Source organism: Thalassophryne amazonica, chromosome 8, assembly GCF_902500255.1.
Source record: "Thalassophryne amazonica chromosome 8, fThaAma1.1, whole genome shotgun sequence".
Classification (NCBI taxonomy): Eukaryota; Metazoa; Chordata; class Actinopteri; order Batrachoidiformes; family Batrachoididae; genus Thalassophryne; species Thalassophryne amazonica.
In genome coordinates, this window is record NC_047110.1 from 13,214,626 (window position 1) to 13,240,507 (window position 25,882).

Here is a 25,882-nt window from a genome sequence, read left to right on the forward strand (position 1 = left end):
TGGTTCAGGGTCACCTGATCCAGCCCTAACTATAAGCTTTAGCAAAAAGGAAAGTTTTAAGCCTAATCTTAAAAGTAGAGAGGGTGTCTGTCTCCCTGATCTGAATTGGGAGCTGGTTCCACAGGAGAGGAGCCTGAAAGCTGAAGGCTCTGCCTCCCATTCTACTCTTACAAACCTAGGAACTACAAGTAAGCCTGCAGTCAGAGCGAAGCACTCTATTGGGGTGATATGGTACTATGAGGTCCCTAAGATAAGATGGGACCTGATTATTCAAAACCTTATAAGTAAGAAGAAGAATTTTAAATTCTATTCTAGAATTAACAGGAAGCCAATGAAGAGAGGCCAATATGGGTGAGATATGCTCTCTCCTTCTAGTCCCCGTTAGTACTCTAGCTGCAGCATTCTGAATTAACTGAAGGCTTTTCAGGGAACTTTTAGGACAACCTGATAATAATGAATTACAATAGTACAGCCTAGAGGAAATAAATGCATGAATTAGTTTTTCAGCATCACTTTGAGACAAGACCTTTCTAATTTTAGAGATATTGCACAAATGCAAAAAAGCAATCCTACATATTTATTTAATATGCGCATTGAATGACATATCCCGATCAAAAATGACTCCAAGATTTCTCACAGTATTACTAGAGGTCAGGGTAATGCCATCCAGAGTAAGGATCTGGTTAGACATCATGTTTCTAAGATTTGTGGAGCCAAGTACAATAATGTCAGTTTTATCTGAGTTTAAAAGCAGGAAATTAGAGGTCATCCATGTCTATGTCTGTAAGACAATCCTGCAGTTTAGCTAATTGGTGTGTGTCCTCTGGCTTCATGGATAGATAAAGCTGGGTATCATCTGCGTAACAATGAAAATTTAAGCAATGCCGTCTAATAATACTGCCTAAGGGAAGCATGTATAAAGTGAATAAAATTGGTCCTAGCACAGAACCTTGTGGAACTCCATAATTAACCTTAGTCTGTGAAGACGTTTCCCCATTTACATAAACAAATTGTAATCTATTAGATTCAAACCACCGCAGCGCAGTGCCTTTAATACCTATGGCATGCTCTAATCTCTGTAATAAAATTTTATGGTCAACAGTATCAAAAGCAGCACTGAGGTCTAACAGAACAAGCACAGAGATGAGTCCACTGTCTGAGGCCATAAGAAGATCATTTGTAACATTCACTAATGCTGTTTCTGTACTATGATGAATTCTAAAACCTGACTGAAACTCTTCAAATAGACCATTCCTTTGCAGATGAATTCTAAAACCTGACTGAAACTCTTCAAATAGACCATTCCTCTGCAGATGATCAGTTAGCTGTTTTACAACTACCCTTTCAAGAATTTTTGAGAGAAAAGGAAGGTTGGAGATTGGCCTATAATTAGCTAAGATAGCTGGGTCAAGTGATGGCTTTTTAAGTAATGGTTTAATTACTGCCACCTTAAAAGCCTGTGGTACATAGCCAACTAATAAGCTTTAGCAAAAAGGAAAGTTTTAAGCCTAATCTTAAAAGTAGAGAGGGTGTCTGTCTCCCTGATCCGAATTGGGAGCTGGTTCCAAAGGAGAGGAGCCTGAAAGCTGAAGGCTCTGCCTCCCATCTACTCTTACAACCCTAGGAAATACAAGTAAGCCTGCAGTCAGAGCGAAGCGCTCTATTGGGGTGATATGGTATATGAGATCCCTAAGATAACATAGGACCTGATTATTCAAAACCTTATAAGTAAGAAGAAGAATTTTTAAATTCTATTCTAGAATTAACAGGAAGCCAATGAAGAGAAGCCAATATGGGTGAAATATGCTCTCTCCTTTTAGTCCCTGTCAGTACTCTAGCTGCCAGCATTTTTGAATTAACTGAAGGCTTTTCAGGGAACTTTTAGGACAACCTGATAATAATGAATTACAATAGTCAGCTAGAGGAAATAAATGCATGGAATTAGTTTTTCAGCATCACTCAGACAGGACCTTCTAATTTAAGATATTGCGCAAATGCAAAAAAGCAGTCTCTAATGTGTTTAATATGCGCATTGAAGGACATATCCTGATCAAAAATGACTCCAAGATTCTCAGTATTACTAGAGGTCAGGGTAATTGCCATCCAGAGAAAGGATCTGGTTAGACACCATGTTTCTAAGATTTGTGGGGCCAAGTACAATAACTTCAGTTTTATCTGAGTTTTAAAAGCAGGAAAATTAGAGGTCATCCATGTCTTTATGTCTGTAAGACAATCCTGCAGTTTAGCTAATTGGTGTGTGTCCTCTGGCTTCATGCATAGATAAAGCTGAGTATCATCTGTGTAACAATGAAAATTTAAGCAATGCTGTCTAATAATACTGCCTAATGGAAGCATGTATAAAGTGAATAAAATTGGTCCTAGCACAGAACCTTGTGGAACTCCATAATTAACCTTAGTCTGTGATGAAGATTTCCCATTTACATGAACAAATTGTAATCTATTAGATAAATATGATTCAAACCACCGCAGCACAGTGCCTTTAATACCTACGGCATACTCTAATCTCTGTAATAAAATTTTATGGTCAACAGTATCAAAAGCAGCACTGAGGTCTAACAGAACAAGCACAGAGATGAGTCCACTGAGGCCATAAGATCATTTGTAACCTTCACTAATGCTGTTTCTGTACTATGATGAATTCTAAACCCTGACTCAAATAGGCCGTTCCTCTGCAGATGATCAGTTAGCTGTTTTACAACTACCCTTTCAAGAATTTTGAGAGAAAAGGAAGGTTGGAGATTGGCCTATAATTAGCTAAGATAGCTGGGTCAAGTGATGGCTTTTTAAGTAATGGTTTAATTACTGCCACCTTAAAAGCCTGTGGTACATAGCCAACTAATAAAGATAGATTGATCATATTTAAGATCGAAGCATTAATTGATGGTAGGGCTTCCTTGAGCAGCCTGGTAGGAATCGGGTCTAATAGACATGTTGATGGTTTGGATGAAGAAACTAATGAAAATAACTCAGACAGAACAATCGGAGAGAAAGAGTCTAACCAAATACCGGCATCACTGAAAGCAGCCAAAGAGAACGATATGTCCTTTGGGATGGTTATGAGTAATTTTTTCTCTAATAGTTAAAATTTATTAGCAAAGAAAGTCATGAAGTCATTACTAGTTAAAGTTAAAGGAATACTCGGCTTAATAGAGCTCTGACTCTGTCAGGCCTGGCTACAGTGCTGAAAAGAAACCTGGGGTTGTTCTTATTTTCTTCAATTAGTGATGAGTAGTAAGATGTCCTAGCTTTACGGAGGACTTTTTTTTATAGAGCAACAGACTCTTTTTCCAGGCTAAGTGAAGATCTTCTAAATTAGTGAGACGCCATTTCCTCTCCAATTTACGGGTTATCTGCTTTAAGCTGCGAGTTTGTGAGTTATACCACGGAGTCAGGCACTTCTAATTTAAGGCTCTCTTTTTCAGAGGAGCTACAGCATCCAAAGTTGTCCTCAATGAGGATATAAAACTATTGACGAGATACTCTATCTCACTCACAGAGTTTAGGTAGCTACTCTGCCCTGTGTTGGTATATGGCATTGGAGAACATAAAGAAGGAATCATATCCTTAAACCTAGTTTACAGCGCTTTCTGAAAGACTTCTATGTAATGAAACTTATTCCGCACTGCTGGGTAGTCCATCAGAGTAAATGTAAATGTTATTAAGAAATGATCAGACAGAAGGGGGTTTTCAGGGAATACTGTTAAGTCTTCAGTTTCCATACCATAAGTCAAAACAAGATCTAAGGTATGATTAAAGTGGTGGGTGGACTCATTTACATTTTGAGCAAAGCCAATAGAGTCTAATAATAGATTAAATGCAGTGTTGAGGCTGTCATTCTCAGCATCTATGTGGATGTTAAATCGCCCACTATATTATCTTATCTGAGCTAAGCACTAAGTCAGACAAAAGGTCTGAAAATTCACAGAGAAACTCACAGTAATGACCAGGTGGACGATAGATAACAACAAATAAAACTGGTTTTTGGGACTTCCAATTTGGATGGACAAGACTAAGAGTCAAGCTTTCAAATGAATTAAAGTTCTGTCTGGGTTTTTGATTAATTAATAAGCTGGAGTGGAAGATTGCTGCTAATCCTCCGCCTCGGCCCGTGCTACGAGCGTTCTGGCAGTTAGTGAGACTCGGGGGTGTTGACTCATTTAAACTAACATATTCATCCTGCTGTAACCAGGTTTCTGTAAGGCAGAATAAATCAATATGTTGATCAATTATTATATCATTTACTAACAGGGACTTAGAAGAGAGAGACCTAATGTTAATAGACCCACATTTAACTGTTTTAGGTCTGTGGTGCAGCTGAAGGTGCTATATTATTTTTTTCTTTTTGAATTTTTATGCTTAAATAGATTTTTGCTGGTTATGGGTGGTCTGGGAGCAGGCACCGTCTCTATGGGGATGGGGTAATGAGGGGATGGCAGGGGGAGAGAAGCTGCAGAGAGGTGTGTAAGACTACAATTCTGCTTTCTGGTCCCAACCCTGGATAGTCACAGTTTAGAGGATTTAATAAAATTGGCCAGATTTCTAGAAATGAGAGCTGCTCCATCCAAAGTGGATGGATGCCGTCTCTCCTAACAAGGACCAGGTTTTCCCCAGAAGCTTTGCCAATTATCTATGAAGCCCACCTCACAACAAACATTCTGAAGACCAATTTGGTGTTTTTGAAATAAGTTTTTTGCAGAAAGGAATACCCCACCAAGGTCAAGCTCGTCTTGGCTGGGTCGTCTTTGCCTGGGTAACTGACTTGCATCAAAGTGACCTCCAGTCCAGAGGGAGTTACTTTAATGTGCTTCATGTTACGGAATCCAGGGATAAGCACCACCACCAAGGGTCCCCAGTCCCTATACTGGTCTTTTTTTTCTCCTCTATATCTTCATGAATAAGTCCAACTTTACATTATGAAAATAAATACCACATGTAGCTGAGATTTAGTGAAAACATGTATACATGTACAATATGTACATGTGTACATTTGATTTGACTGATACTGATTATCCAATGTGAGGTCTGCAGAGAATAAAATACTGCCACTGGTATGTGAACATCACTGTACATACACAGACACACACAGTAGCTTTAATTAAGTGAGGCATTAATGTGCATAACTACATACCTGATCTAAATTATTTCAAAATAATGTACAATGTTGGGTGTCACTGTGACTTGGACCTCCTCCAGTCTCAAATCTAAGTTGTATGAGGTATGAAAGTTTAGTTTAGTGCTGAGGCTGGTGACAGTTTGGCCTCTATCTGGAGTGATTAGAATTAAAATTGGACGAAGCGCTTATTAATCTGTACTTGTATGCATGAAATGGTGCAGACCTGATGACCTAGTCTACCTAATGGAGAGAAGTACTTGTATCCATGGTTATGATGGTCATGAGAAGCGGTCCTTCAGTGTGTGTCTTGGAACACTGACCTGTTGGAAGTAGGCGGCAAAACGATGCATGTACTGGTCGTAGGGCAGCATGGCATGAGTCTCAGCCTGGAAGAAGTTGATGTACCAGATGCCCAGCAGTGCCAGCAGGATGGGCACATTATTTTGTAGAGGAGCACTGCAGAAATGATTGTCCTGGTAAAGGAGGAAAGGCTGGTTATTGTCAAACAAAAAAGTAGAGAATTACAAGAGCAAAAAAGAATGAATTTACAAATTGAAAGAAACTTCAACACTCTGAAACTTATGTTGAAGCACTGACTGCACTACAGCAGCCTGAACCCAACAGGACCTGATGTTCACTGTTTCAATCATACAGCTGCATGTATGTGCAGCATATACTGGAATAAAATATCAGAAATAAACAGGGCACCCCTTCTAAACTAGATGTTTTTAACTTAAAGACATTCTCAGCGTCAGTGTACAGACAAATTTAATGTATTTACTGAAAGTTGCATATATGGACATTATTTCATCACACTAGCCATTTATTTTAGTTTAAATCTCATTAACTGTGCAGATTGTAAAGTTATGTTTTATGTGATATCTTGTAGGGCACAGTGGATTAGCGGTGTAGCACTGTTGCTCACAGCAAGGTGGTCACAGGATCGATTCCCCTGTGGTCTTTCTGGTGTGAAGTTTGCATGTTCCGTGTTTGTGTGGGTTCCGGGTGCTGCGGCTTCCTCCCACATCCAAAGACATACAGGCTTGGTGGACTGGAAACTTTAAATTGTGTGTGTGGGTGTGAATGTGTTTCTATGTGGCCCTGCGACAGACTGTTGTCCTGTCCAGGGTGCACCCGCCACATGTCCTATGACTGCTGGGATAGGCTCCAGCTCCCCGTGTGACCCGATCTTGGATAAGGTACAAGGTGCGTGTGTGTGTGAGAGAGAGATATCTTGGCCACCTGCTCTAAACAGAAGGGAGATGAAAGAAACTGTGCTCTTACCATCCAGTGTGCACCTCCAAGAAGCTGCTCAAAGTTATCAAAGCCTAAAAGTGCAGATGAGACACAGTTTGAGAAACACTCAGTGTGAAGAAGAAAAAAAACAAAACAAACAACATCAATAAACACTCAACACTCCTCCGTCATGGAAGCGATAACCTTTGTGATTAAAAAGTCAACATACTGTAATATAGTTATGCTGTAAATAAGTGGTGCAATGACTTAATGTTGAGATTAAAATAAAATGGTAAAAAGTTGATAAAAAATTGAGCTTCAGTATCAGACGTGTGATCAAAGACGGGAAAACAAGCTGCGGTAAAAGTAACTTAATTTGTTCATTGTTATGACAGGAGTCATTCCAGATACTCTTGAAATACACCCCTCTTCAAATACAACCCCTGGCAAAAATTATGGAATCACCGGCCTCGGAGGATGTTCATTCAGTTGTTTAATTTTGTAGAAAAAAAGCAGATCACAGACATGACAAAACTAAAGTCATTTCAAATGGCAACTTTCTGGCTTTAAGAAACACTATAAGAAATCAGGAAAAAAAAAAATTGTGGCAGTCAGTAACGGTTACTTTTTTAGACCAAGCAGAGGAAAAAAAAATATGTAATCACTCAATTCTGACGAAAAAATTATGGAATCATGAAAAACAAAAGAACACTCCAACACATCACTAGTATTTTGTTGCACCACCTCTGGCTTTTATATCAGCTTGCAGTCTCTGAGGCATGGACTTAATGAGTCAAACAGTACTCTTCATCAATCTGGCTCCAACTTTCTTTGATTGCTGTTGCCAGATCAGCTTTGCAGGTTGGAACCTTGTCATGGACCATTTTCTTTAACTTCCAAAGATTTTCAATTGTATTAAGATCCGGACTATTTGCAGGCCATGACATTGACCCTATGTGTCTTTTTGCAAGGAATGTTTTCACAGTTTTTGCTCTATGGCAAGATGCATTATCATCTTGAAAAATGATATCATCCCCAAACATCTTTTCAATTGATGGGATAAGAAAAGTGTCCAAAATATCAACGTAAACTTGTGCATTTATTGATGATGTAATGACCGCCATCTCCCCAGTGCCTTTACCTGACATGCAGCCCCATATCATCAATAACTGTGGAAATTTACATGTTCTCTTCAGGCAGTCATCTTTATAAATTTCATTGGAACGGCACCAAACAAATGTTCCAGCATCATCACCTTGCCCAATGCAGATTCGAGATTCATCACTGAATATGACTTTCATCCAGTCATCCACAGTCCACGATTGCTTTTCCTTAGCCCATTGTAACCTTGTTTTTTTCTGTTTAGGTGTTAATGATGGTTTTCGTTTAGCTTTTCTGTATGTAAATCCCATTTCCTTTAGGCGGTTTCTTACAGTTCGGTCACAGACGTTGACTCCAGTTTCCTCCCATTCGTTCCTCATTTGTTTTGTTGTGCATTTTCGATTTTTGAGACATATTTCTTTAAGTTTTCTGTCTTGACGCTTTGATGTCTTCTTTGGTCTACCAGTATGTTTGCCTTTAACAACCTTCCCATGTTGTTTGTATTTGGGCCGGAGTTTTAGACACAGCTGACTGTGAACAACCAACATCTTTTGCAGCACTGCATGATGATTTACGGGTAAATCATCATTTTAAGAGTTTGATAATCCTCTCCTTTGTTTCAATTGACATCTCTCGTGTTGGAGCCATGATTCATGTCAGTCCACTTGGTGCAACAGCTCTCCAAGGTGTGATCACTCCATTTTAGATGCAGGACTAACGAGCAGATCTGATTTGATGCAGGTGTTAGTTTTGGGGATGAAAATTTACAGGGTGATTCCATAATTTATTCCTCAGAATTGAGTGATTCCATATTTTTTTCCCTCTGTTTGGTCTAAAAAAGCAACCATTACTGACTGCCACAATTTTTTTTTCCTGATTCTTATAGTGTTTCTTCAAAGCCAGAAGTTGCCATTGAAAATGACTTTAGTTTTGTGTCATGTCTGTGATCTGCTTTTTTCTACATAATTAAACAACTGAATGAACATCCTACGAGGTGGCCGGTGATTCCATAGTTATTGCCAGGGGTTGTAGATTTGTGTGTGCAAAATAACGTGAGCAGGTGAAATTACAACTCGAAGCTAAATTAAATATGAATTCATTTCCCACTATGGCTACAAATAATTAGTTTTGTGAGTGAATAATTATTTTATTAGTCTTGATTATTTTCTAATTAGTTATTTATCCTTTTGACAGTTTATCAGTAAATCAAATTTTAATCAATACTTGCCTCTTCCTGCCAAAAATGAATACATAAATAAAATCCAAGCCTCACATATGGATGACTCCAAAACATCCCATCCAAATTCATCATCTTGGACTCTGGTGGCCTTAAGATGAACTTTGCACCATTAGAACTCTGAGTCTGGTCTGCTTTAGGTTTCTTCCTCCAAGTCCCGAGGAGTTTTCTGACCACTGTGACCTATGTGCTTACCCATGTGAAGTGCCTTGAGGCAGCTTTGTTGTGATTAGGTGCTAAATAAATAAACTGAAGACATATTTCACAGGGCTACAACTATTTTAATGATCAATTTCTGTTGATCATTAGTTCCATAAAATGTCACAAATGGTCTATCACAATGTCTCTCAAAGCTTGAGATGATGTCCTCAAATGTCCCGTTTGTCCCTAACCCAAAGATACTTTGTTTAGGGTTAGTCTTCATACAACCAGCAGGGGGCACTACATTTACAGTATTAAATGTGATTTATTTTCTGCCACAAACTGCCAGTGTTCCATTTTTCAAACAGTTAAAATAAAAATGATCACCACAACAGGGACGGGCACCAACACCACGCCAAGTACAGAGAAAACAAATGGTTTCTGACATATTTGCAGACTGACTGATCTTCCCACTGCCCCTTTTACCCAGTGAGGGATAAACCCACTTAGAAAGTGACGTATCACAGGGGCAATGGATACCTGACACACATGCACACTTTTTTATGACTACAGTGACACAATGCCATCATTATGACGTCACTTCTATCATGTAAATTATTAGCTGAACAATGTGTTTTAAATTTCCTGTAACCTTAGCGGCTGTGGAGATACCCTAAAAAGGGGGGTTTAGTGACTATATTTTTGACAACCTTGCTTTTGGACCAATTTGCTCCAAAGGGAAATCATCTGGAGACAGTCATCTAAAGACCGTGCCTTCCAAGTTTGGTGAAAACCTGGTGACTAGTTTCAGAGTTATTTTGTACACAGATACATGAGCAATTACAAAAAGTCTGCACTACTGCAGTTGTACAAAGTAACAAGTTAAATCCAGGACAGATGTGAACTTGTGGTGAATGATGAGTCATACTGAAACTGCTGATTTTTATTAACCGTTAATTGATAAATGCAGCAATAAGCAAGAGTAATACATACCATGTAGCTCATATTTCACATAACAGATCATCATTAAATGACTTGAGGTCAAAGCTAGATACTGATTTTTAAACATTTACTCTAACAGCCACATTAATGTCGTTATATTTACATATTGAAGTAATTTCCTCATTTCACGCTGCAAGCGTCAAAAGACAAACACGCTGAGAAGTTCAGCAAAAACTAAACAGAGGACATTTAAGCTTGCATTCAGCATTTTCAGACAAGCATGCTGATCCTTATGACTGTATTGGCTGATTTATCAATGCTTCAGTAATCAATATCCAGCTTGACGTTGAGTAATGGTTATGATTTTTCAAACATACCTATGTGCAGGGCAATGGACAGACCAATGGCTGACCAGAGTGAGTAACGGCCTCCAACCCACTAAAGACAAGCAAACATGACAGCACACGTTGCAACCAATCAGAGCGCAGGCTGTTTTGAAAACAGCAGAGTAACAAACAGCTGATGTCTGCCTCCTTTCCCATCTATTACTTCACTCAGGGCTTCTTTTGTCTGTCTGTCTGGTTTTTCTGAAAAGCTCAAATATGTTTCTCTGTATTGGAAGATTAACATTTATGTACTTTAACATGTTCCCATTAAATGATTATGGCTTTTTTTAGCTAACAATCATGAGAATTTTCTAAGAAATGTTAGTAATCATCATTTTACTTTTAATTGGTTCCAGCTTCATACCACTTTTGGAAAGAGTAAAAAATAAAAGTCTTCGTCCTTCTCACCACTGGCATCAGTTTGAATTTTTAGAAAACACACACACACACACACAGTACTATAAGAAATAAGGTATGGCCAAAGATACAACACTGAACTGAAGCAAGCATGACAGACTTTGGGTTCTTTGTTGATAAGACACTGACAATATGTGGGCCAACTATAGTAAAAAACTCTAAAGCCTAGGCTTGAATCAACCTAGAAAAAATAGCACTGGTCAACAAATTAAGAGTTTTTTTTTCTTCTTTTTTTTTGCAAAGACCGAGTACTGTTTTAGGGTAATTTTGGGTGCTGAATCCGAATTTGAGCTAAGATTTCCTCTATACCATCACGGTTTTTTTTTGCAATCTGCATGGTCCGTATTGATGTATTACACAAACGTTGCTCATTCACTTACGAGTTTGATGCCACTCATGCACAAAGCGGCTTCAGAAGCATAGTTTTAACCAGGTTCGTGAAATATGAACAAGAGACGTAATATCATTTATGACGCTGAAGAGGTGTGAGAGACTGCATCTTTGCTTCAATGCTTGATAAGAGAAATATGTTTTCATATCTCAAAAATGTGATGCGGTTGGCAAAAACTAACACCATATTCAGATTCAGGTGCCCCGAATTACCCAAAATCCATTGAAAAACTGTGTTGACCAGTGTAGTTTTGACAAAAATCTTTCAGAGCATTCAGGGGTCTGCAGTGCGGCTCGACCACTGCACACAGGCGAGTGAACGGTGCTGTCAGAATAGTGACACCATGTTCAAACTTACCTGATGTTGCAAGGAAAATTTTCGAGACCCATTTAGACACAAAATCTAGTTAAAATTATGATAATAACATTTCGGCAATTTTCATGGTGTTGTGATGTTTGTTTTATTTGGATTGATTTATGATACATGAACTCAATTCATTAAATCAGTGCATGTTGACTCTTGCGTCAATTCATATGTGCTGCATTATTTGCGTAAGCAGGAAGGCAACGCTGCAGCTGTGTTCAGCACAGAGCACAATGCATGCTTTAACAGTACATTATCAAGATGCTTTGTATTCAGCGGCACGTGGATTAGTGGTTAGCACTGGTGCCTCATAGCAAGAAGGTCGTGGATTGTTTCCCGGCCATTCTGTGTGGAGTTTGCATGTTTCCCCGTGTCTGTGTGGGTTTCCCTCCGGGCACTCCGGTTTCCTCCCACAATCAAAAACATGCTTATTTAGGATCTGCTCCTTTCTGTCCCCTGACCAAGGCAGTATCTACATCTGGAGTTGGTCCCTGGGCGCCGGACTGTGGCTGCCCACTGCTCCTAGTGGTTGGATTGTGTCTGACTGTAATTAGGATGAGTTAAATGAAGAGGACAAGTTTTGAGGTATCTATCAATAAAGTTTCTCTATCATATTAAATGCACAACAGGTGTGTTTTAATCACACAGATCATGCATGTCAGTCTCACTGTTTCAAAGCACGGTGCAGATGCAGCAATGGAAACTGGCAATGCAGCCGTGGTGACCAACAGTTTATTTAGATAATTATGCATAGAGGGTATAAATATAATTAACAGAGGATTACACATACAGCTTTAATAAAGTTCTCATTTGGAAAATGCCCTGAGAATAGCTGTAAAGCCATGCCTTCATTTTGCACATTAGTTTATAGCAAAGGACATAACATGTCACACACGCACACGCTTCAACCAAATTATCACTTAGGAGCGGGTCACCAACTGAATAATTAACCTGGCAGCAGGTTGTGTGCTATGTTTTCCTCTACTCAGCAACATCAACAGAACTAGTTTTACTGCGAATGAACACCACATAAAGAAACTTACATCCCAGAACTCGAACATGTTTTCCGTGTCAATGCCGAAATCCATTTACTTTGGCCTGGAAAAAAGAAGCATCAATAATCAAAATGTCACACTGTTACAGCCATTAATCTGCTGTACATTTATGAAGCAGGCAAGAGAAGTCACTATCAGAGCTGGATTGGAATAAAAAGCTTCAAAGGTTTTCAGGAGTGATATGTTACTAGTTGGCCCATTTGAATAGCCCCCTGGGTGCTCCAATGAGTACATACTATTAGTACATACTCAGTGCGCCCTGCGCCATTACGCACAGTGATCAGTGAGCAGGAGCACACGGAGAGCCTCTGATGACAGTCTCACGTGCTTCAAACAAAGTGTAACTATCAGGATTGCTTCACTAGTTTGCATGTGAATGTTACTGGATAACTCTGTTGCTTTCTCGGCGTAAAGCACTGTTTACCATATCAATGGACAACAAAACGCATAGGACCATTTTATATGTATTGTTCAAAATGTGCATTTGTGTTTATTGTTTGAACCTTTTTGTGTACCCGTCTTTCACACAAGACCTCAAATTACCTTTATAAAGTGTTAAAACAGTTTAATTATAATTGCTATGTGTTTTGCATAAATGTGTGGAAAATTATTTTTCCGCTTTATTTTTTTCCTTGCTTATTTTTGATTGTAAACCTTTATTACACTTATAAACACAACAAAAACATATGAGGTAATTCTGAAAGCACAGGTGTCCTGAAAGAAAAGAGACATAAAACTTGACTGTGGGATTCAGGGAGAGCTGCTACAGCAATAATAAAACATTTTATGCCAGGCGAGTGAACTGTCCAAAAATGCCGTCGGACCCCGAGGGCATTGTGTTGCCCTCGATAAAGCGTAAATCCATCAGCGTGTGTGTGTAAAGTGATTTTCAGCATACACTTACTGAATTGGTGGATAGCGCCACAAAGTGCTTGGCAACAGCAGATTGCTGTGTTGAAAGAGAGCAAACACAAGTATGTGGAAACATAACAGCCACACATGTACACACTCACCAGTGATTAAGATTATCAGAAATACTGATCTGTCAATCATATCTTTAAACCGTTTCTTTTCTGGGTGGAGAAGACTTGCACAATATACATTCATAATAGACAAAAGACTAAATATTATTTGACTAGCAAGTTTGAATTCATTTTGGATTTTCTGAACTTAACACAGGGGCAAAACTACACATACAAGCTCCTTCATTCTTAAGCAAGTGATGCTGAAAGACCCAACAGCTGTCAACTTGTCAAAGCTTCTTAATTTCCTCTTTCTGATCAGAACAGTCGGTAGCGTCTGTGTCACTTAAAAAAAAGTTTGACAGAACTCACAGAAGTGACCAGTATAATGGCAAAGTCCAAATCATTAATGTAGATCTGAGAGAAGAGCACTGATGGGGAAAAAACAAACAAAAAAACAATTCAGGGCTCTGTGAATGGAATAATAATTAAGGAGTACCACCTTGCACTGGCTCCTCATTCATTTCAGACTGCAATTTGCAGTCAAGAAAGGTGGTCAAATATCCAACCAGATTTCTGCTGGAAGCTTGTTGATCACTACCACAAGCAGATTGTCAACATGAACGTATTCAAGGATGTTTAGCCAAATATTAAGTGTGCTCCATGACCCTGTATGGATTTCAGAAACTCCAAATAAAGCTTGTGCACCAACCACATCTTCATTTTGTTCTCTGTTAAATATACATGTGTGAACAATCATTCTGACCAACAAAAAACAGTGGACACTGTTATGGCATTCATGTCCATGAGTGTAATGACCTGCATCTTATTCCACAAAACTGTAAAAACCCACTGGACATTAGATTCATCTAACAAGTTAAAACACTTTCTATCATTGTATTTTAGGAATGCCATTTTGGAATTGTGATTCCACATTTTTTCACCATTCTATTTGAGCCTGTGTGGAAATCCACTCACATCCTTAGCAGTCTGCAGGAACCAGGCCTTGGCGGACCTCGGCGTTGGTGATCGTTTCCTGGGTGGTGAGGTCTTAAAAAGGGTCAGACAGCACAAAATGAATGACAGCAATTCAAGAGTACTTGTACATGAATGAAACAAAACGCCATTTCATATCCAGTTGTATGCAAAGGCCGTGGTCAGCTGCAGTCAACTTAGTAATTTAACTTTTTTTTTATCATGTATGGCATTAATATTGACAAGGTCATAAAAGTATAATAATAATAATAATAATAATAATAATAATACTCACCTTTTGCCGAGCACAACCAAACTGTAACCCTTGGATGAAGGCAATGTGGAACTGCCAAACATCTGCAGTTCACCCGAGCACGTTATGCACATTTTAAGACAAGACCACTGCCTGCTGACTGTTACATGCAAATCACACATCAGCCACTTTAATGTTTAATTCAAAATATAGAGTGTGATCTGTTGCTGCAAATGTCTTCCATGTGGTTGTCTCAATTCAGGGGCTGCATATGTCCACTGCATGCGTTCATAGTGGCATGACCAGGCTGTCATTTTAAAGGTTCCTTAGAAATGCAACCTTCTTCATTGCAAAAAATGAAGAACAGGTTTATCCTTCACAGCCCAAACAATCCCAACAGTCATGGCGCATTGCTTTCCCACCCCCCACCCCTGCTCCTAAAACAAAATAAATTGATACATTTAAAAGGGCAATTTTGGGCTTCATATACTCAAAAATATAAACGCAACACTTTTGGTTTTGCTCCATTTTGTATGAGATTAACTCACAGATCTAAAACATTTTCCAACATACACAATATCACCATTTCCCTCAAATATTGTTCACAAACCACTCTAAATCTGTGATAGTGAGCACTTCTCCTTTGCTGAGATAATCCATCCCACCTCACAGGTGTGCCATACCAATATGCTGATTAGTGCACAGCTGTGATTAGACTGTCCACAATAAAAGGCCACTCTGAAGGTGCAGTTTTGTTTTATTGGGGGGGGGGGATACCAGTCAGTATCTGGTGTGGACCACCATCTGCCTCATGCAGTGCAACACATCTCCTTCGCATCATCCGTGAAGAGAACACCTCTCCAACGTGCAAACGCCAGCGGAATGTGAGTATTTGCCCACTCAGGTCGGTTACGACGACGACTGGAGTCAGGTCGAGACCCCGATGAGGACGACGAGCATGCAGAGATGAGCTTCCCTGAGACGGTTTCTGACAGTTTGTGCAGAAATTCTTTGGTTATGCAAACCGATTGTTTCAGCAGCTGTCCGAGGTGGCTGGTCTCAGACGATCTTGGAGGGTGAAAATGCTGAATGTGTAGTTCCTGGGCTGGTGTGGTTACACGTGGTCTGCGGTTGCGAGGCTGGTTGGATGTACTGCCAACACTCTCTGAAACGCCTTTGGAGACGGCTTATGGTAGAGACATGAACTTCAATTACACAAGCAACAGCTCTGGTTGACATTCCTGCTGTCAGCATGCCAACTGCACACTCCCTCAATCTTGCGACATCTGTGGCATTGTGGCTGTGTGATAAAACTGCACCTTTCAGAGTGGCCTTTTATTGTGGGCAGGTCTAAGGCACACCTGTGCACTAATCATGGTGTCTAATCAGCATCTTGATATGGCACACCTGTGAGGTGGGATGGATTATCTCAGCAAAGGAGAAGTGCTCACTATCACAGATTTAGACTGGTTTGTGAACAATATTTGAGGGAAATGGTGATATTGTGTATGTGAAAAAGTTTTAGATCTTTGAGTTCATCTCATACAAATGGGAGCAAAACCAAAGGTTTGCATTTATATTTTTGTTGAGTGTATGTGCAATGGATAAATAAGTCATGTTTACAAGTAAATACGTACAAGTACTGAAAAATAATTATTAAACAAGAGGTTACACCCAGTATGCTAGCTTGATACATGCAGCTTGAAAGGTTGCTAGGCAACCAAGGGTAGGGGTGAGATAAGTTAAGATGTAATCGTAAAATGTTGCATGGGCTAGACGTAGACGGCTGCCTTATGAAATGACTCAAAGGCTCATTATGTTTTTGAGATTTGAAAGCTTATGAAATGAGGAATCTCCCCCCACCCCCCCAAAAAAAACAAACAAACAACAACAACATCCCCCCACCCCCCAAAAAAGGTTGTTATGGTGGCCATCTTGGATAGCTAAAAACAGAAAAATAACTTGTTACTTTCTGGACTTCTGGTTAATCTAGGTCCTAGGATCATGACTCAAGTGATTAAATAACATCCTCACAATTCGATTAGGATCCAGCGGGGGCAGTTACATTATAACAGTTATTGGTGCATCTTTTTTCCTCTCACTGTGTGGGAAACTCTGTACTTGTCAAAGCAAAGTATTTGCAATTGCACACGTGGCTCTCATTCACCAATTCAAATTCTCAGAAAGGGGAACACGCACTGTAGTAATGGCAAAACTTTGTTGCACTGCTGTTTTCTGACACTAAACTGCAGAAACATAAGTGATATCACTTATTCACACATGCCATATTTTCCCTTTACTTGCACTTCATGTTCAGCTGGACAAACAGGGTGCTTTCTAACACCCTGCGCTACAAGGCATATTAAAATTAAAATAGTGGTGGTGACGATTTTAGGTAATCAACCTTAAATAATACTCTAGATTTCTGCAAATAATGTATTTGGAGGTTTATAATAATGATAATAATATAATAATTTATTCATTTATATAGCGCCAAATCACAAGTATCGCCTCAAGGCGCTTCACAAACATTTTAAAAGCAGAATAAAATGAATAAGATTAAAACACACACACACAAACAAAAATTTAACCATAAAAGGTGAAAGTAGTAAATAAATAAAACGAATAAAAAAAAAGACACACAATCATATAAAATACTAATGATAAAACAGGGAGAACAGATGTGTCTTCAACCTGGCTTTAAAAGTCTCCACAGAGTCCGACTGTCGTATTAGCGCAGGCAGATCATTCCACAGAGCTGGGGCGCGGTGATAAAAAGCTCTGTAACCTGCTGACCTTTTCTTCACCCTCGGGACACACAATAGTCCTGCACCCTGTGAACGCAGAGCCCTTAGCCGGCACATAGGACTCAACCAGGCCGGCCAGATAGGGGGCGCCAGTCCGTGAACAATTTTATAGGCCAATAGTAATACTTTAAAATCCGATCTCAAGGAGACCCGGAAGCCAGTGAAGGGATTCCAGAACCGGCGTAATATGATCAAACCTTCTGCTTCGTGTCAGAAGTCTGGCAGCAGCATTTTGTACCAGTTGAAGACCCCTGATGCTGGACTGTGGTAAACCAGAAAACAAAGCATTACAATAGTCCAATCTAGAAGAGACAGACGCATGAGTCAGAGTCTCAGCATTAGCCATAGACAGGATGGGACGAATCTTTACTATATTTCTTAGATGAAAGAAAGCAGTCCTCGTAGTGTCCCTAATGTGGAGGGTCAAAGGACAACGTAGAATCAAAAATTACCCAAGGTTCCTCACTTTGTCAGTATGATGTATAACACAGGAACCTAGGCTAAGCGCTAGCTGATCAAATTGATGCCGATGTCTTGCTGACAAAGAACCATCATTTCAGTCTTATCAGAGTTCAAAAGTAGAAAGTTGCTAGACATCCAACTTCTCACTGCTGCGAGACAGTCCTGTAAAGATTTTATGTGGACAGGATTTCCAGCAGCTATCGGCATATACAACTGAGTGTCATCAGCACAGCAATGAAAAGCAACCCCAAAACGCGGCAAAATGTTCCAAGGGGTGCTATATACAGGGAAAAAAGCAGGGGACCCAGAACGGATCCCTGCGGAACCCCAAACTTCATTGCCCCTAAAGACAGAGGTAGTGTCGTTGCACAAAACACAGTGGGAACGACCAGACAGATAAGACGTCAGCCACGCAAGAGCAGTTCCAGTAATCCCGAAACAGTTTTCTAGCCTATCAAGTAGAATATGATGATCAACTGTGTCAAACGCAGTATTGAGATCCAGCAACACAATACTGTAGTAGTATCCGAGTCCATTGCTCGCAAGAAGATCATTAACTACTTTAATAAGTGCTGTTTCTGTGGAGTGATGTCTTCTAAAAGCAGACTGCAGTGGTTCAAAAAGGTCATTCTCAGTATGATAGTCCACAAGCTGCTGTGAAACCACCTTTTCCAGAATTTTAGAGCAGAATGATAGATTTGATATCGGCCTATAATTTTTCAAGACACCAGGATCAAGATAAGATTTCTTGAGTAGTGGTTTAACCACTGCAGATTTAAAACAATTTGGAACAGATCTAGAGTTTAGAGAAAGGTTAATTTCCAGCACAGTCGGCCCAAGAATGGGCCAAAGATCCTTAAACAATTTTGTTGGTATAGGATCAAATAAACAAGTTGTGCTTTTAGTAGACATCACGAGTTTGTCCTGCACACCTAGTGAGATACTATTAAATTCCGTGAATCTAGGTAGCACCTCAGTGGTAGTCCCCAGCCTCAGTAGCTGGATACAATGACTGGACCAAAGTATGCTGAGATGTGCTCAACCTAATATCTTCTATTTTCTTTTCAAATTAGTCCAGAAAGTCCTGTGCTGAAAAGGAGAATGACCAACAGATGGCTGTCCACGAGTAAGAAATGCCACCGTAATCAAACAAAAACTTTGAGTTATGCTTGTTTTTGTTGATCAATTCAGAGTAATAGGTCTGCTTCGTAACCAATAAATCATACTTGTAATCTAAAATAGCTTCACACCACGCAAGGTGGAACACCTCTAGTTTGGAACTACGCCATTTCCGTTCCAACCCTCTAGCCTTACGCCTAAGGTCACGCAAATAACTGTTAAACCAAGGTGTCTGTGCCTTGGGAAGGCATGGCCTTAATAGAGGAGGCGCAGTCTTATCAAGTGTGGTTTTTAGCACTAAATTCAGGCTATCCGGCAAGACTGTCTACCGACTGAAAAATTTATCAAGCTTGAAGTTAAGATTTCTGGTAGTCTCGCTTCGAGTTCAGTCAAAGTTGAAGGTTTAATACGTTGCTGCATGATAGGCAAGGTTGTTGCTCCACTAAACGCGGCAGCGTAATTGTAAACCTAATAAGCGTCAGAGACCGCTGATGCAAGAGGCAGGATGTCAATATTTGTGACAGCAAGGCCTCGTGCAAGAACCAAATCCAGAGTATTACCACTGATATGCGTTGAACCATGAATGAACTGCCGAAATCCTAGTGCATCCATGATTTCCATAAGTGATTTACCAAGGGGATCAGAGGGCTTATTTATATGAATGTTAAAGTCACAAATAATCAAAATATTGTCTACACTAGTTGAAAGACTAGAGATGAACGCGCCAAATTCATCTTAAAAAACAAACAAAAAAAAAAATCAGAATATGGCCAGGAGGCCTGTAGACAGTGATAACATAGCTGATTCCAGTTTTATGACCTTGACAGTACTTAGCATCATGGGCATAACGGAGAATCAGATGCTCAAATGAATTATATTTATGACCCCCCACAGTTAATAAAGTAAACCTGGATTTATAAATAAAAGCAACACCCCCGCCTTTCCTCACATCACGTGAAACGTGACTAAAGTGTACGCCGGTGGGCAGGCCTCATTCAGAGGAAGGACAGCTGTGGATTTAAGCCAGGTTTTACATAATCCAAGCATATCCAGACGATGATCCACAATTAAAATCATTCACCAGCAGTGACTTCAGAGACAATGATCTGATGTTAATGAGACCCAACTAAGGATCTCGGTGGGAATCAGCAGGTTTTAATGAAGTCATGCGGAAGTTCAGCTCCTCAGCAGCCAGTGACGCAGCGGGTTCAGCGGCTGGAGGAGCTCAGGTGAAACACTGCGTCTGCGAGCCCGCAGACGACAGCACCGGCGTAAAAACTCCACAGCCCGGCGAGAGGCAGCAGCAGGAAGCTGCGGCAAAAACGGGCATAGCTGTAATGGAGCCGGTCCAGTCATCGGAGAAGACAGTCCAGGAATGACAGGACGAATCCAGCAGCCTCTCGTGCGCGGCGCGCGGTCCCACACCCAAAAATATCATTCATCCCAGAGGAGGCGAGGATCAGACCCTCTAGTGAAGGCTGCTAGGTAGAGTTTAAATTTCACCAACGCACCGCTCCACTTTCCGTGCCTTCTAAAGCGCCTCCTCCGGAGAGGAACACAAGGAAAATGGAGCAGGTGCAGCAGGACCTTGGCAAGCGCAGGTGGCAGAGCAGGGTGGGGCCCTCCCAACCCGGACCCAAACGACAGCAGCGGCTCAAAGAGCATTAATGTCCAAGAGAGACTGACGATTATACACAAGCAAGGCAGAGATGTCCCGGCAGAACACACAAAGCAAAAACACAGCTATAAATACCAAAAAACTCGACAAGCAGTAAGACAGGGCTGACGGCATGCCAAACACACAGGCGCCAGGTGCTCCAGTATTCAGACAGAGTGCCTTCCAGATTTCCTTCCTTTACGAAGCCATATTAGTCTGCTGTCACCGGAATGGTCAGCTGAGCCTTCAACGTGCAATCTGTCGAGTAATGGTTTTCTTTGAAAGTTAGAAACTGTGTTCAGATGTGGCCCAGAACATTTTGCAAGGTCCTATTTGTTCTGTGGTGTGTGGAATATAGTCCAAAAACAGGTTTCTCTGTTTTCATACAGCTAAGCAGCTGCTGCTCTGCACCCCGCCTGCCCCTGAGTTCATGAAGAATGGTGGTAACAAAGCTGTATGCAAATGTATTTAAACAAAGAGTACATGTCTGGCTCCAAAAATTAAATGAAATTAAAAAATGCTTATATTTTAAAAGCCTGTTTTATAAGTGCATCTCTGTTAAGTGCAGTTCAATGTTTTAACATTCAGATTCCACCCCCCCCCCCCACCCCCCCCCGAACACATATCACTTGAAAACTAGCCAGCAGTGTTTACAGACAATTTGAGGCAGACTGACACACGACTGCTGAATTAATTCACCAAAATTATATTTCACTGATATAAATCCTCTTTTGTATTTCATTTTACCTTGGATGCAATGATTGAAGAGGTGGTCTCTGCACTGAGCTGGGCCAGGGTCTTGGCCATGTGAGTCCATCGATGTTGGAAACAAACCAAACTTTAGGTCCACCGACTGAGTAAGGCTTCAGAGCCTCTGTGACCACTCAGCGGACCCTAAACATATCACAGTATGATTGTCATGACAGACAGAGGGGTTGCAATTAAACATTTTCCAATGCCAATTAAATCACGGTCCTTTCTTAAAACTAATTGTTTAAAAGATGTCCATGTGTTTTCTTTAATAATGAAGTGGGAGTGATAAAAAAAAGTCACCACACTTCTGAACCAAATCATGCATGCTCAAATTACTGGTTTGTTTAACCAAGAGTCCAAAAACATCCAGTTTTAAATGAAAGAATACTTTGTTTTCCATTCTTCACTATCTTGCACTGTGCACAATCTTTGTTCTTCCCCCGGTCACATCCCCTTCCAGAGACTTCCACACACCTGCTTCACATCACCTTGATTAGTTTGCTCCTTATTTAAGCCCTCACAGTTTCACGCTCACTGCCTGATTGACTCTGTTCCACTCTCTCACCTCAGTTCATGTCTTGTTTGCTTCTCAGTATTTTGACCTTGCTTGTTGCGTCGACCTCCGCCTTGGCTTAATCCTAAACTCAGCTTGTATTTTGACTCTGCCTCTGTTTTTTGCCTACAATACTCTGATACTGATAACTTAACTATTTTTGCATTTATTTTGAAAGCACCTGTACCTCGATGTGTTGCTGTATGTGGTTAAATGATTTTAAAAAAATGTTAAACATTAAAGATTCATTCAATAGTTCAACACAATTGGCCCCAAAATAACGCCATGTTCTCAGTTGTTGCTAAGCGCTGACGTAACGCATCACGTGATAAATCTGTTTCCGGGTCCAAAGACCAAGTTACAATTAAAGTTACGTCTGTTTGATCCTTTTAAGGATCTACAGTTTAAGTTTACTTTGTGTTTACATTGTGCGGCAAACCTCCGTCCCTCCTTTCATCGCCTCCACCTCCATTAACCGCATTCGGTCTGGTTCTATGGTCAGAACACTTAATAAACTTTTCTTTTACTTTACATATTTTATTATGCACAGGTAAAATATACATGTCTGTTTGTTAATAAAACATTATTTATTACAATAAACAGGACGTTAAAGTGCAAACTTCACTTTCTCCCCGAACGACATGGAAAAGGAAGCGATGGCAGCTCGCAGCAAACTCCCATTGAAAATACGGAGAAGAAACAACCTGAGTGTCATAAAACAAACACCAGTAACAACGTCTAAAAACCCAGTTAATACACTCAACAAAAACATAAACGCAACACTTTTGGTTTTGCTCCCATTTTGTATGAGATGAACTCAAAGATCTAAACTTTTCCACATACACAATATCATAATTTCCCTCAAATATTGTTCACAAACCAGTCTACATCTGTGATAGTGAGCGCTTCTTTGCTGAGATAATCCATCCCACCTCACAGGTGTGCCATATCAAGATGCTGATTAGACACCATGATTAGTGCACAGGTGTGCCTTAGACTGTCCACAATAAAAGGCCACTCTGAAAGGTGCAGTTTTATCACACAGCACAATGCCACAGATGTCGCAAGATTTGAGGGAGTGTGCAATTGGCATGCTGACAGCAGGAATGTCAACCAGAGCTGTTGCTTGTGTATTGAATGTTCATTTCTCTACCATAAGCCGTCTCCAAAGGAGTTTCAGAGAATTTGGCAGTACATCCAACCAGCCTCACAACCGCAGACCATGTGTAACCACACCAGCCCAGGACCTCCACATCCAGCATGTTCACCTCCAAGATCGTCTGAGACCAGCCACTCAAACAGCTGCTGAAAAAAATCGGTTTGCATAACCAAAGAATTTCTGCACAAACTGTCAGAAACCATCTCAGGGAAGTTCATCTGCATGCTCATCGTCCTCATCGGGGTCTCGACCTGAATCCAGTTCTTCGTCGTAACCAACCTGAGTGGGCAAATGCTCACATTTGTTGGCGTTTGGCACGTTGGAGAGGTGTTCTCTTCACGGATGAATCCCGGTTCATACTGTTCAGGGCAGATGGCAGACAGCGTGTGTGACGTCGTGTGGGTGAGCGGTTTTCTGATGTCAATGTTGTGGATCGAGTGGCCCATGGTGGCGGTGGGGTTATGGTATGGGCAGGCGTCTGTTATGGACGAAGAACACAGGTGCATTTTATTGATGGCATTTTGAATGCACAGAGATACCGTGACGAGATCCTGAGGCCCATTGTTGTGCCATACATCCAAGAACATCACCTCATGTTGCAGCAGGATAATGCACAGCCCCATGTTGCAAGAATCTGTACACAATTCTTGGAAACTGAAAATGTCCCAGTTCTTGCATGGCCGACATACTCACTGGACATGTCACCCATTGAGCATGTTTGGGATGCTCTGGACCGGCATATATGACAGCGTGTACCAGTTCCTGCCAATATCCAGCAACTTCGCACAGCCATTGAAGAGGAGTGGACCAACATTCCACAGGCCACAATTGACAACCTGATCAACTCTATGTGAAGGAGATGTGTTGCACTGCATGAGGCAAATGGTGGTCACACCAGATACTGACTGGTATCCCCCCCAATAAAACAAAACTGCACCTTTCAGAGTGGCCTTTTATTGTGGACAGTCTAAGGCACACCTGTGCACTAATCATGGTGTCTAATCAGCATCTTGATATGGCACACCTGTGAGGTGGGATGGATTATCTCAGCAAAGAAGAAGTCCTCATTATCACAGATTTAGACTGGTTTGTGAACAATATTTGAGGGAAATGGTGATATTGTGTATGTGGAAAAAGTTTTAGATCTTAGAGTTCATCTCATACAAAATGAGAGCAAAACCAAAAGTGTTGCGTTTATATTTTTGTTGAGTGTATATCCAGGAGAGTTTTAGGCACAATATACAAAGAGTTTTATGTTGCGATGAATGCTGTTGTCCGTGTGCAACGGTGTAAGTGCAGCCTGATCAGAGCATCTCAGTGCAGTTCTCAGTGTTAATGACAGTGCGCCTTTTTTGTTTGGAGCCGGGAAGTTGAAAATCACATGATGCGTTACGTCACACTTAACAACCGGATTCTCTGTATAAAGGGTCTCTCGACGACCCACCAGAGAGTGCACACAAAAGAACAGACGCAGGGACTTGCTGCAAGCATCCAGTCTTGATTTTGGGTTACGTCAGCGCTTAACAACCTGATAGCAACAAATGAGAACATGGCTTGATTTTTGGATGCTTGCAGCAAGTCTTGATTTTGGGTCAGGATGGCCCAGCGGAAGCCCTGCCTTTTTTTTTCAGCCCAATTGACAGAAATCTGTCGTAGTGACTGAGAACTTTAATCCCTATATATTTTCCATGAGGTGGAAGTTGTGGCACTATTAAATTTACTGCGGTTGTGAGACCCGGATGTTAATCAGTGTTCTCAGGTGATAGTTGGATGTCTATAGTGCAACGTTTGCCTGGAGAATTCTTGAATACCACAGAATGACTGACAAATGAGCTCCATAGGGGAGACCCAGATTAGTCGTAGTGCTTGTATTATAAGGGAATGTCAAATGTGACTGTTGATCAAGACTGGGGTCAGTTCAGTGAGGTTGGTGGATGCAGCAAAACCAAGATGTGGTCCTAGGCTGCATGCAACCCAGCAGTGCAGGCCTGTTCATGTTTTGCAGCTCTGAGCAGGAACAAAATATGGATCACCAACAGAAAATGTGACGGTTACAGCTGACAGAGTACTCACCAGGTCAGAGCCTCCAATGCCAATGTTGACGACATCAGTGATCGTTTTCCCACTGAAACCCTTCCACTCACCACTGCGCACTCTCTGTAAACCACAACAAGCCAAGTGGTCACAATGTTTGTGCATACAGAACACTGAGTATATGAAACTGATAACCAAAACCTGATTTTTGATTTATTTATTTATTTTTCTGGTTAATTGACCAAGTACTACATACGTGACAGAAGCCTTTCATCTTTTCCAGCACTCGATTGACCTCCGGCATGACGTCTTTCCCGCCGACATGGATGGCTTTGTTGGAACGGTTGCGCAGGGCGATGTGCAGCACAGCACGGCCCTACACATAAACAAAAATGCACATACAATATTACATGCACATAAACAGGGTAAAATTTTTCAATATGACCTGGTAACAATATCAGTGATAATTACATTTTATTGTCCACTTAGGGAAATTTGTTTTGGGCTCAGTGGTGTGTCATCAAAGTCAAAGAGTTATCAGGAAATGAAATATTCCCCGGCCCCCACTAATCAGTAATACAAAGTGTTGGGGCATTACCCAAGTACATCCTTATGCTAGACATGAATGAAACTGGTCAACTGGCTCTTGATATGTCACGCTAACAATGGTGGCAATGGCAATAGCTTGATTATCTCTTTGACCTTGAAACTGACACCCTTGTTACTGTAACCTACAGGTGTCGGA

The 25,882-nt window shown here is 40.7% G+C and overlaps 1 protein-coding gene across 1 annotated transcript in view; it reads right to left on the bottom strand.

Annotated features, from left to right (window-relative positions):
- The window catches only part of gpia (glucose-6-phosphate isomerase a), a 61,470-nt gene that overhangs the window by 16,742 nt on the left and 18,846 nt on the right, over nucleotides 1-25,882 (bottom strand). The window contains 12 exon segments of the mRNA XM_034175989.1: nucleotides 5,455-5,607; nucleotides 6,419-6,462; nucleotides 10,169-10,229; nucleotides 12,392-12,439; nucleotides 13,302-13,352; nucleotides 14,344-14,379; nucleotides 14,381-14,415; nucleotides 14,643-14,697; nucleotides 21,386-21,450; nucleotides 21,453-21,521; nucleotides 25,173-25,260; nucleotides 25,394-25,513. Coding sequence (XP_034031880.1) covers nucleotides 5,455-5,607; nucleotides 6,419-6,462; nucleotides 10,169-10,229; nucleotides 12,392-12,439; nucleotides 13,302-13,352; nucleotides 14,344-14,379; nucleotides 14,381-14,415; nucleotides 14,643-14,697; nucleotides 21,386-21,450; nucleotides 21,453-21,521; nucleotides 25,173-25,260; nucleotides 25,394-25,513 — 825 coding nt within the window.